The sequence below is a fragment of the Motacilla alba genome, chromosome 1A, assembly GCF_015832195.1.
Source record: "Motacilla alba alba isolate MOTALB_02 chromosome 1A, Motacilla_alba_V1.0_pri, whole genome shotgun sequence".
Classification (NCBI taxonomy): Eukaryota; Metazoa; Chordata; class Aves; order Passeriformes; family Motacillidae; genus Motacilla; species Motacilla alba.
Window position 1 is genome coordinate 34,086,201 of NC_052031.1, and position 13,761 is coordinate 34,099,961.

Genomic DNA, 13,761 nt, shown 5'->3' on the forward strand with positions numbered 1-13,761 from the left:
ACTCTCAGATCCCTGAGGCTGCAGAACACCATTTGTGCTCAGTATGCTGTGGATGGGCAGTGGGAATGCAGAGCTCTGAGTTTTTATTAGCAGCTGCTGCCTGTTTGTCTCCTCGTCATCTGGCCTGTGGGGATAGTTTGAGACTTTTCAACAGCAGCTGTTCAAGGGGGAATCTTGTCTCTGCATGTACCGAGCCAGAACCAGAGAACCAAACCAATGACTTTCAGGAGTGATGCTATTTTTCTCACCATCCCCTACAAGAAAGGGTGACTGACATGTTCCCCACTAAGCCCTGGCCTGTGAGAAGTCAAAATTGCAGGCTTATGGTGAAGAAGCATGGCCCCAGGCAGAGCTTGCATCCTTTCTGGGCACAAGAATACAGTCACTAGTCCAGCAGCTTCACAAGTGCAATGAGTGTCATCTCCCTTGTGTTGGAAGAAAAGACAAAAATCTCTGCAAATGGCAATATTTGAGGACCAAAGTATTTATTATAATAAATTAAAGTGCAAGCATTTATAAAACATTTCATCTGCATATAAATATCACACAAACGTGTTAATTTCTGGTAAAGCTTCATAAATACATTTCCTTGGATATTTTTCAATTAATCTATATAAATAAAAGTATTGTATAATTATTACCTTAAAATAAGTTACCATTAAATACAAATGACAAAAATTACTTCTGAAATAGTCTGAAATACCAACTTTTAGGGCAAAGGTCAGAAGGGGGCAACATATGCAAGAGAGATTTCCAACTAGGAGACTCAAAACATCCTGGCTAAAACATCACACCAAAACATCACTGCCTTAAAAAAAGCTGATTCGTAGGTGTCAAATTTCAGTGTATAAAAGACAGAAATGGTTGCCTCATTCCTGTGGAGATGAGGAGGACAGAACAGTGCTTTTGTAAATAACTAACGCCCTGTGTTGCAATCGAGAGGCAATCTCCTGAAGTTTTCATTTTCAACGAAGGCAGCAATAGGCATCCTGTCTCTGCCCACTTAGTTCTCTAGTTTTGACACAAGTGAAAAATATACTGCATCTGAGGGGAATGGACATAGCTGCAGCTAATCAGTTTGAGTTATTGCAAGAGATCTGCAGAGACATCTCTTCAAGCCTGATCCAGATTTTTTTCAATTTTTCTTCTTGTTCCCTCCCTTCTTTGGGGCATCAGTACAGGCATTTTCCATGTAATCAAACAGTAAATCCAGCTCTCCAATGGCTTTAGTCTTTCCATTTTCTCCCAACTAGAAAAGAGCAGAATGCAAATCTTAGCAACTAGTTACTTTTTTTGAAAATTGAAATTAGGATTGTCACAGAAACTGAATCAATGATTTACTTTCCTAGTTCTCTTACACAGTTCTGTTAGTGTCATTATATCATAAGATATAAACTAGTTTATTCAAATCTTCCTGAAACCTAATTTTTAAGGTTTAAATTACCATAACATGTGCAGAGAGCTAAGTGAGGGCGAGCTAGAAGGGGAAATACCATTAATCTCCTATTTAATGCCCTCGTAGGCTTCACGTCCTAAATAATCTCGAGTTTGTTTCATAATTCATCTAAAGGACTGGGGTTTGAAACTGTTCCTTCGAAATGTTTGGTGAAAATGTACCTGTTCCATTTTGTTCTTCATTTCTTCCAGGTTCTTTTCAATGGGGTCTCTCTTTCCTGAGAATTGCTAAGAGAAAGGAAACATCCAGACATAAGATGGACAGCTACATGCAACGATGTACTATTTTTTCTTTTTCACACCTTTCTATTAACTCTGACTTTCATATCTTTGATCTGAGGTTTCCTTTCATATCACTGCCTTTTGCTTTTGCCTTTTGCTTGTAACATTCTGAGATTTAGGAGCAGCAATGAGAATCAAAGGGAAAGAAACCCAGCGTTACTCACACAACTGCTCAGCTCTGAGGTCAGGGATGCCAAGAACTGTGCCACCTCCTCAACATAAGGGTACTGGTTCTTGACTTCAGTGAGGAGAACATCTCTTACTACGAGCTCCACGACCCTCTTCATCATGTAGCAGCGGTTGTTTTCCTACATATGAAAGTAAGAGGTCATGTTAAATCAAGGCAAGAGATCATAAGTGCTGCAGAGGGATGCAAAGATCAGACTCCTCATGTAAGGCTTACCCTGATGTTAACGAAGAGCTGCTGCCCAATCAACCTGTTGTCCGTGTCCTTGTCTGAGGCACTGGCCTGAGAGGAAAAAGGAAGAGTCAGGTGGTGATGGGAACCTTACTTAAAAATAAATATTAAACCCAGAAGTTTTCATCAGCAATGAAAGTGCAGGTGAAATGAGGGAATGGACACCACAGTTTGTTACAGGTAGATAAGCTTGGACAGCCTATCTGTTTCTCCCCTTAGCTGGGTGAGATTCAAGGTCAGTATCACAGGAAAATAAATAAGCCGAGGTCTGAGCTTGTATCCCCCACTCAAAAGTCAGAAGTCGTCGTGGTTATGGTGACTAAACCAGATACTGCAGGTGGCCAACCTCACAGTGGCCCACAGAGCTGCTGGGAGGTGCTCGATGGCGTGCACCCAGGGAGACCCACCCATGGCAAAGGCAGCCAGGAAACCTGCTCTAGCAGAGCACTGTAGGATGCCTGAGCACCTGCTTGGCTGTGACTGGAGTCATGGACAGGCCCAACTCCAAATGGCCTGAGCAAACTGAGAAATTTAATGTCGTATTTCACAATTTACCCACTTTGGTAGCAGCTGCTTGAAAATAAGCAGCTGTGCTGTTTCAGGGGCTGTCTTTCCCCTGGGGAGGAGAGGAAGAGGAGAGGCAGCAGCTTCCCCTGGCTACACAGCCAGCAGGCAATAGACCTGCTCCACACACCCAAACTCTGCCTGAACTGCAAATTCACTTTTTTTCTTTTTCTGGAGAAAGGCAGCAGAAAGAGGGAGGATGGTCAAAGGCTAGAAGTCACAGCACCAACAGAGGAGTAGGCCCTCAGATCCCACCATGAAGAGCACACAGATGACTATACCGTTTTAGCCAAGGTGTAGGTGCGATTCCTGATGTAGGGCTGCTGGAAGTTGATCTTCCTGAGCCTGCAGGCATGATGGGCAGTGGAAGCTCCTTTCGGAGGCAGAGAGCTGGTGAGAAGAAGAGGGAGACAGCAACAGCAGCAGAAGAAAACCCATCCTGGGAAGCTCTTGGACAAGGTGTGCAGGGAAGCCATGGCTCAGAGTCCGAATGGTCCGTCCCAGTCGGCTGCAGACACGGGGCTCAGCTCTGATGTGAGGAGAGAAGGCAGCGTTAGCACCAAGGAGAGCGGGTGAAGCAGAGTGAGAGCAGCACAAAGGCTGCAAGCCTTACCTTGCTGTGATTCTTGATGTGCTCTGCAGGAGGTGAACTGCACCTTATATAGGGCCACCAATATCTCTCTCAGCTTTTTTTTTTTTGGGGTACTGGTGGTGAAATAAAAATGACATCAGCAAGTCTCTTACTTTCCAGTATCCTCTTCTGAGAACTACCTAACCACTTCAAAACCCACAATTACAACTTCAAGGCCATCATAAACTTTAGTTTCCCATAAAAAAACCCCAAATATTAATGTGGGGCAAAGCAGGGGCTTTTACCAGGGTAGGAATCCTGACTTCTTTTTTGCATAAAAATATTTAAGAATTGTATGAGTTTGGGCCTCCTGTCCCAATTATAATGCACCGACTTGTTTGACAATTTCATGTCAGAAAACCATCAAGTTTTCTGTGGTACAAGACTGGTTTCACTGCTGCTGACGGGTGCACACAAGTGATCAGAGACTGTATCGGAACCAAAGAACTGACCACCTGTGGCTCCTACCCTGAAAATACCCTTCCCCACACAGGGGCCCACTGGAGTCACTGGCCATTTGCACATCGCTGTGCAATCCTCTCTGAGAGATCAGAAACTGTGTAGGACCAACACTGCATTTGTCACATGCCTGATTTCCAAATTCCCTTTTTCAAAAATATCATCTGTATTTAAGGCTGTAATCAGGTAAAGTGACTAGAGCTGGTCATGTATCAATCCAGGTTACTTCCAGGTTCCTAAGGCTCTTCCGCTAACATGAAGGCAGTGCTGCACCTTCAGTCTGAAATACCAAGCAGTGTTCCAAACAGACACTGCACTCTTTAGACAGCAATTTGCACCCCAACTGTAGACGGTAATGCATGAGAACACAGAACTAATGCAAATGTAAACTCCTGGTTTTCTAACACCCACAAGGCACACAGGTGACAAATAGAGAAAAGAGATCTGGAAAACCAAGGCTTCAGTTCTGCCTCTGAGAGTGGATGTCTGAGAGCCCTGAGGGTGGGCATCCGTCTGGCTGGCTCCACTCTTTGTGACTTGGGTTCTTGGGACAAGAGCCTTTATCAACCTAACCTCATGGTCTGAAATGCCCAGATTTTTTTCTTACACCTGAAAGGAAGCATTTAAAAGCTGAGTGGAATGAGGTTTATTCTCTAGCGTCCTTTGATGCATCTGCAGCATGAATTTATCCCTCCATGTCTCAGTCCTGCCTCAGTTGCCCTTAGACACCTGCTACATCAGTGCTGCACAGATCTGTGACCTTGAAGCTGAGCCCTGGAGCCATCATCACCCCCTCCTTTTCCATGCCCCTCTCAGGTACCCATTCCCATGACCAGCCTCCAACAGCATCTTGACTGCAGCAGGCAGCAGAAACTGAGTCTGGACCCAGGGTGTCAACAGTCTAGTTCACACCCAAATGTACCACGAGGCTATTCAAGAATATTTTTCTAGACTCTTTTCCACTTATATTTCAAGCTAATAGTTCCAGTGGGGGTATAGGTTAATGAGAAGAAGAAAGGCTGAGTTTTACTTAACCAAAGGACAGATGTTAAAGGTCAAACTGGGAGAACCCTGATGGATAGGCTGCTTTGAAATATTGACCCTCCCTGAAATGCATTTCCACTAACTCCTCCCTAGGTGTTAAACACAGTCTGATAACCAAAGTCTGCTTCTAACTGAGGTTTGTCCACCAGCTCATCCATCAGAACTGATGGATGACTGATATATTCCTAGAACTACTACTCATTCCTAAAACAAAGGAGCTGTGGACAGGCATTCAGATTCCCTGTCCTCTTGTCCTTCTGGCAGATGTTACTTCTCCGTCCCTTTGGTCACTCACTCATCAGATACAGATCCAGCTTGCCTGACCTCTTTTTGTGGCTCCAATCCCATGGAAAGGCTGCATGACCTAAGCAGGTGCTATGCCACGCCCATCAGTTCAAACCACTGTGAAAAGCACACCTCATCCCTTGTCCTGATGGATATTTAAACAAAATGAGGTCGATTTATGAGGAATTAGATGCCAAATCTTTCTTCTGCCCCTTCGCCTGCAGTAATTACAGGATCTCTTCTGTCTTCCTGCTCTTTTATTTGAAACCATACACTGGGACATAGCTATTTTGATAGAAAACCTTAAGTTAGCCTCCCATCTGTATTGCTAATCATCTCAGCCACGTTACTTTTTGGTGTTGCCATCATGTCCTCCTTCTGAGGCTGTTTCAGTTGTTTCATTTACCTTGCTATTTTCCAGACACTGACATGCTGAAATGCATATTTCAAGTGCATTAATTCATGTTTTGCAAATTCTGTTTTTATGACATTCCTAAAGCTTTTGCAATATTTACCCTTTCATTAGTAGCTGTGAGTTACAACTATCTTTCATCCCTCTAGCTTACTCTGAGTATGGTCCAGCCCAAAAGTAAACAGCCAAGATGTTACTGGACACTAACACAGCAGACTTTACATTTCCCATGTTCACGAGATTATTCCTGGCCTCTTCCCAGGACTATTGGTGCCACAGAGCTATGGTGTAGCCACAGTCATGGCTTCAGTAATTCCTTGTAACATGTCAATAGGATTTCTTTGGAAGTGGAAATATGCCTCCCATTCCCAGGGTCTTGTATTTGTGTTGTGAGATTGCATCGAACAAAGACTAGCCACAGTTACCACCTCTTTTCACTGGCTCACCACACCCCGGATGGGAGATACACCCAGCAATACATCCCATGGAAAGATGGGGCTGAAAACCTGTGCTAGTTCTCCAGGATCTTACTCCAGTCCCCAGCTGAAGTCCAGAAGAGACCTCAGCTCTGTGTTTTCTGCTACATTTGAGGAAGAGTTTATTTTTGTTCTTGTTTGAGGAGGAAATAGAGTAGACTTTTCAAAAACAAGGTATTGAACCATCACTTAGGGTGAACCTCAAGGAAATTGCTTGGTTAGATTCCCCTTCTCAAATGGGCTACTCTGAACTGCACAGCAGGAGAGAGCAGTGGAAGGAAAGTTGCCTTTCATTTAAAATGTGGTACTCTGGATGAAACCATAACTGGAGGGTCTTGCTTTGTGAAGAGCAAACTCTTTCTTTGGACAAAATATATCCAAAAAATGAAGGGGAAGTAATTTCCCTTTCTCATTTCATGATTTTTAATAGGTTTAATGATATTTTAATATTTAAGGCTAGTAGCACTGTTTAAAATATGAAAGTCTTACAAGAAAATATATGTCCTCTTCTTTCATTTTAATTAAAACCTACCAAAGATCTTTAGGCTTCTATAAAGTACTCTCTATAATTTTTCAAGTATAATTAATTAAGGAAATTATTTTGAAATTGTTCACAGGTCACTTTTTCTCCCTGGTACCACCCCAAGAGTTTAGTGTCTATCCTATCATTTAACTCACCTATAAACTTTTGAAGTCTAATTACGTGGAACTTCCCTAATTCATTAAGAAACCATAGCGGTAAATATTCTCGACAATGACTTGTTGACCCATTTTGAAGACAGAAGATTTTTTGAGGAGGACTGGAACTCTGCATCACATCTGCTTCTAAAGCCACAGACACTTCCTTCTGACTTTGAATGAGGTCACAGGTGAGCAACCAATACTGTTCTTTGATGTTCAGCTGCTGTTTATCAGCAGCAACATACCAGCATGCAGGAATTCTCTTGGGCTTTAGAACATTTTCAACCAGCCAGGATTATACTGCACTATTGGAAATGTCAAGACTGGCCATCGGGCTAGAAACACTGTCAAGAGTGGGCATGTGGAAAAGTGAGCCTATGTACTGTGCTCTTGGATCTTTTATTTGGCAATGAGATTATCCCCCTTAAACCCTTGGATGAATGAGCCATAGGTCGTGTAACATCTAAAACTGAATACTCAATCTCAGGTTTCAGGTCACACTCATCCCCTCATTTTGCTCCAGCTCAGGTCCATTTTATCTCAGCTCTTCTCTGCTTTTGTCCAAATCTTTTTTCCAAAGATTAAAGTAGACTCTAAAATTGTTTCAGCTCAAGCTCCAGTAAACTTATTTCAGTCAGCTCTCCACCCAGCAATGAAAACCTCAGTTGTGGAAATTAATTCTTCCCTACAAAACTTGAAAATAAAATAAGCTTTCCTGTAATCCAACCATTCCTTATGGAAACCGAGTACACAGGCAATGCCTTCTGGGCACAATCATTAGGAATGGCAGCAGGGATTCAATTTCTACAGAGGAAATGGTACCAATACAGAGACTGGGAGAGGACATGTAGCATTTGACTGTTAGTTATATTTTCACTTGATTTTTTTCGTTTTCTTTTTTTTTTTTTTTAAATAGGTTTAATGTTATGTAAGAAATTGTGAGTCCTTTGGAAGAAGAATGACTAGCATCAATAAAATTGCTTAGCGTGGGAATATTAGGTGATTGAAAAAGACTGGAGACAGTTCTCAGCACAGGCACTGCTGACTCAGGGTTTTTGCTGAGGATGTGCAATTTCCTACCTTCGCTGGCTGTACCACATTTGTAACACAGAGTAACACATTTCCTCTAACAGTAACACTTTGGCTTTTATATCTGATCTTTCATCAAAGATCTTTATCTTTGATCTTCACTTGGTTTTGTTACATAATTTTTGTGTCTCCTAAGTATAAGATGCTATATCATAAAGCTGGTATTTCATATCATAAAACATCCAAGAGGAAGGGAAGTCATTGCCTCAATTTTAAATTACATTCTGGGGAAAAAAAAAAAACAAAAAAAAAACCCCAAAAAACCAAAACCAACAAAATAAAAACCACAGCCATACACACACAAAACAAAAAAAAAAAAAAAAACCCAACCAAAACAAACAAACAAACAAAAAAAACCCTTCTGTTTTAAATAATTTTATTCTCAAAAACATTCAAGTGGAGATACAAGAGAAAGCAACCTAGAGATACGTTGAGACAACACTATATTGCTGCTACCAGTGTTAGTGTTCTTAATGTGTTAATACCATGTTATTACCAGGACCACTGAGGTAGTAACTTCTACAGCAGTCCCTAAATGATTAACTAATTAATACAAAAAGAACAACAACCCTCCCCACCCCCCGTGTTAATGTAACTGCAATAGATCCTAGTCCAGCGGTCTTGCTTCTTCAGAAAACTCTTGCCAACATCAGTAAAACATAAAGAAGTTTTAATAAGACTTCAGCAGCAGTCAACACTCAGTTCACACAGAGGGAAAAAAGAGAATTGAGACCATGTTAGCGCACACAGCCTCACAGCACCAAAGGCACCACTACTAACCCCTTCCACCAGACGGCAACTCTTAATTCAGCATGTAAATTCACATACAATTATGGGACTATCACTTTATATAGTGACCTACATGTGTCCAACTATGTCTTGCAAACAGTCAGATCAGGTGAACTGAAACTTTTAAGCTTCCTGTTAATGTGTGGTGTGGTTGTACAGCCATGACTCAGTAACATGATGAAGTGGAATTAATGACATAGTGTAGCTCAAAGAAAACCACTCTAAATGGGAACAGATTTTTGCAAACTGGCTTATAATTCAAAATCTAGTAATAAACAGTTATTCAGTTTAAGAAATAGCCCCAGCACCTTGGTTGACCAAGTACTAGCAGTTTTCTCATGTAACAGATTAATTATATGAAGCCATTTTGAAGGGAAGTAATGCTATTTAAGGTGAAGTACTTGTGCCCAGACACTGTCCCTGAGACTCTGCCCAGCACTTCCCCTGAGACTCTGAGCTCAGCACCTCTGAGACTGAGTCCCTGGCAGCTCAGTTATTCACTATAACAGAGCCATTAGAGAAGGTGACAGCTCTCATGTCACTAACAGCAGCTTTCCAACTTGTGTCCATCTCCAGGAAGCCAACAGCCCCTGCCCCAGCCCTTCCCCAGACCAGGGTTCTGCTACTGACAATCCCCCAAGAGAGTTTTATGAGTCAATGAGCTTCCTCTTGGAGTAGAATCATTGTCAAGAATGTGAGATTTATGGGGGCAGAAAAAATAGCTACAGCAAAGGAATTACGATGCTGTTTTCCTGTTATCTGTTTTTAGCCATGTGTCGTGTAAGCTAAAATACACAAACAGGCTGAAGCCAGCTTCCCCCTGGAAACAAAAATAAGCATTCCTCACGAGAGCACCATTCTGGGAACTCACAGGCCCACTCTAGCTGGGGGAGCACTGAGTCCCAGCAGGTTTCCCTAGTGCACACAGACAACCTTGCAAGACCTGGGCACCCAGTTCTCCAGAGCAGGGTGCATCTGCAGATTAAGTTTATGTGTCACAACAACCCTGTAACCAGAAAGGGGCCTAGAAAGGAGAAATCCAAAAGTACATGCTTTCTGGATCCTGCCAGGCATTCCTATTCTAATTCACAACCTAAAGCAGGTGCTTTGGAGACATCCCAGCATATGACAGTATTACACAAAAACACCTTGAGTTTCAGAAAAAATTATATATATATATATATATATATATATATATATATATATATATGTACACACAGCTGTGATTTAATTGCAGCCAGAACTAAGCCCCACTCAGACACTCACCCACTTCCCACTGGAATGGGATGGGGAAGAGAATCAGAAGCGCAAAAGTAAGAAAACCTGTGGGTTGAGACAAAGACAGTTTAATAGGTAAAGCAAAATCCACACACGAGCAAAGCAAAATGAGGAATTCATTCACCAGTTTCCTTGGGCAGGTAAGTGTCCAGCCCCAGCAAAGCAGTGCTCCATCATGCATAATGGTTACTTGGAAAGAAAAATACCATCACTCAGAATGTCTCCCCACTTCCATCCTCTTCCTTCTTTATATGCTGAGCGTGACACCACATGGTGTGGGATTTGCCCTTGGTCAACTGGTGTCAGCTGTCCTGGCTGTGTCCCCTCCCAACTTCTTGTGCACCCCCAGCTTACATGTTAACAGAGTAGGGTGAGGAGCAGAAAAGATCTTGATCCTGTGCCCAGCAATAAAGAAAATACCTCTGTATTATCAACATGATCTTCAGCACAATTTCAAAACATACTAGCTACTATGGAAAAAAATAACTCTGTTCCAGCACACAAACACATATGTATACATACACAGAGAGTATATGTGTATATCAGATTTAAACACAGTTAAAAGGAAAAACTCTGTGGTCCACTTGAAACCTTCACAGATTTACCTTTGTTACCTTGCCATAAGGTTACCTGGCATAAATATAACGTCAGTCACATTTACAAAGCTGACATGCTTTACTAGAAAACATTATCATGACCTCTGAAGAAAGTGGGGAGTAAGAAGCTTGAGTTTGCGCCCTCCACTGAAGAACCATCAATGCTAAGCAGGATCTGCTGCCCTGGCTGTACCACCCAACTCTCCCTGCAAAGAGCAAGCTCTTGGCAAATGAGGGCTCTTGCTCTTAACACTTTTAACAGAGCTGCACAAATGCAACGAGCGATCCAACAGAAGCTGTGAAAGCTGTATGTAAACCAGGCCTCGCTTGCTTTCCAAAGGGCAGTCAGTCTTCACACCAAGCTCATGTAGTTCTCAGTCCTCCACCCTTACATGACATCACACAGGAACACCAAGCACCATCCTTCAGTTTCCCAGGCACAGCACATCTGACATGCCAAGTTCAGGCTTCCTCAGTCACTCCACGAGCTTCTCTAGGACACAGCCTGTGAAAGAGAAACCTCACAAGGTCAGCTTACATCCCACACAGATGAACTGTAGGAAATACTAGTATGAAGAATGACTGAGGGAGCTGGGGTTATTTAGCCTGGAGAAAAAGAGACTCAGAGGTGACCTTATCACTCTCTTCAACTTCCTGAAGGGTGGCTGTGGTGAGCTGGGGGTCGGTCTCTTTCTCCGGGCAACAACAGACAGAACAAGAGGACACTGTCTCAAGATGCGCCAAGGGAGATACAGGCTAGAATCAAGGAGGAAGTTTTTCACAGAAAGAATGGTCAAATACTGGAATCATCTGCCCAGGGAGGTGGCGGAGTCACCATCCCTGGATATGTTTAAAAAAAGACTGGATGTGACACTTGGTGCCATGATCTAGTTGAGGTGTTAGAACATGGGTTGGACTCGATGATCTTAAAGGTCTCTTCCAACCTAGAAATTCTGTGATTCTGTGATATTTATGAAGTTCATTCATATTTCTACAGGGAACTCCAGATGTCCAACACAACAGAAAAATTGAATCAAAAAGCAAACCAAAACTGGGATTTCCATGAAACTGGAGTTCTCTTCTTACCTACCATCCACTGATTGCTCTTCAGGTTTCGCTTTTGGTGTGATGACTGCTATTGTGATTAACACTTTCCCACTGGTTTCCAGTGCACAGAAAACCAAAGAAATGACTGCACACCTAAAAGTTAACTACAGCTCCACCATGCTATTCTCTTTCCCAGGCTCTGGTCTGCAAAGGTCTGAATAATTACTAGAATCAGGACATTCATTTTAGGCCACTGACAATTAAAATAACTGTTTGTCTTGTTTTCTTTATCACACAATTGTGTGCATCTAGGTAAAGAAACCATTTTTCTTCAGGTTTCAGTAAAAATTGGTCAACAAGGTCACAGCAAAACTTCTACTTGCATCAAATAGTGATGAGGCTCTTTGCTTACAAATTTTACCAAGTGGTAAAGAATTGCTGTGATACCAGAACATTAGGTGTCAGCTCAGCCTTGCAGAACGGGAAGATGGAATGAATCAATATGGCATCACGTAAATAAGCACACAGTGAATTGGGCAAAGAAGCTGTGTTTCCTACACCATCCTCAAGTACTACAGATTTGCTTATTGAGTATTATGGATCTGGAAATCCCTTTTTCTTCCACTGTTATCTGCCAGAGAGCAGGACACTAGATGACATTCTCAGATAAGGAGAATGTTTTAGTACCTGGGCTCCAAGAATTTTTGAGTGAAGAAGAAAGCTGGTGGCTGGTAAATAATTTCATTTCCTTTCACCTTACGGCAACACACACTGGGTTTTGGGCTATGGCCCTTGGGTGCAGAGGGGAACTCCAGCTACCTGACACTGGTGAAGCCAAACCTGTTTTCAGAAGTTGTTACTCACCACATAGGAATCCATCAACAATTTAGTAGATGTGGATGTATTAATCCAAAAAGGCTGAAAAACCCCTATACAACATACTCATAGTGATTAAAGTATCACTAGATGATTACTTACTGAGTGGCTTTGTGACTTAATTCAGACTGTATATGCAAAACCAGTTAGAGAATCAGAGAGTAAGCTGAGTTGAAAGGGACCCACAAGGATCACCAAGTCCAACTCCTGGCCCCGCACAGCACCACCCCCAAGAGTCACTCCATATGCCTGAGAGCATTGTCCAAATGCTTCTTGAACTCAGACAGGTTTGGGGCTCTGACCACTGCCCTGGGCAGCCTGTTCCCATGCCCAACCACCCTTTGGGTGAAGAACCTTTTTAACATCCAATCTAAACCTCCCCTGACATATCCTTAGGCCATTCCCTCAGGTTCTGTCACTGGGCACTGCATTGAAGAGATAGTGTCTGTCCCTCCACTTCATCTCACAAGGAAGTTCCAGACTGCAATAAGGCCTTCCCTCACCTCCCTTGACCAGCTGGTGAAAAGTTGGGAACAGCAGCTGAAGACATTCAACACTTACTGACTGGGTCAGTTATTACTGGGCTGGTTTTGTAAATCTTGACCTTGAGTTGACAAGCTCACAAGGTTGTTTATTCCTGAGATACATCTCCTACTGGGCACCCAGTAGTTGTGTACTGGCAACTGCCTTCCTCCTTATTTTTCTAAAGTTTCCTTGACAGAAAACAATACACATTCAGTGCACAGCACACACTTGTAATTATTAATAAAGAGTGTGCTTTTGAACATTTTTTCCACGTTCAGCTTGCCTGAAGGCACAACAGGAAATATGTTTGAAGACTGGTCTGAAATATTTAGAAAAACCAAAATTCCTCTTGAATGAGATAAACAATAGCAGAGAACAGGCATGAATTTTACATCAGCTTTGAAGACCACAGAACACACTTCAGAAGCTTTGCACTAGTATAACTCAAAACCAGGTATTTTGTCTACACTTCCCTTTGAAAACTTCTGTCCAAAAGTAATTCAATTAGAACATTTCAGGCACATACTAAAAGTTGTTTAGATGGGAAATAATGTCCAGTGATGTGTGAGACACCATGAACTTTCATTCTAACATCTAAATTGGTATGTACCCCTATGCAACAAAAACGTCTCCCTCCTTTACCATACCTATTCTCTCCCAGGCAGAAATCAATACACATGTACCATACTGCACACATCTAACAAACTACGAGCCACCGCAAATGTACCAGACTCACCTGTACCAGTACAGACAACACTGTCAGCAAAACTGGAACATATGGTGTTATAGTATCTATGACTTACAGGCCTCAAAATCAGACCTGCACGAAAACTCTTGACAGAGCTGTCAGACAG

The 13,761-nt window shown here is 42.3% G+C and overlaps 1 protein-coding gene across 1 annotated transcript; it reads right to left on the reverse strand.

Moving 5' to 3' along the window:
- Nucleotides 1-1,135: 1,135 nt before the first annotated feature.
- On the reverse strand, nt 1,136-3,275 carry IL22 (interleukin 22). Its single transcript, XM_038155132.1, has 5 exons — nt 3,001-3,275; nt 2,141-2,206; nt 1,902-2,045; nt 1,618-1,683; nt 1,136-1,249 (listed from the first exon to the last, which is right to left on the reverse strand). Exons 1-5 carry the CDS (start codon nt 3,193-3,195, stop codon nt 1,136-1,138), a joined length of 585 nt encoding a protein of 194 aa, XP_038011060.1. The 5' UTR covers nt 3,196-3,275.
- Nucleotides 3,276-13,761: the final 10,486 nt, after the last annotated feature.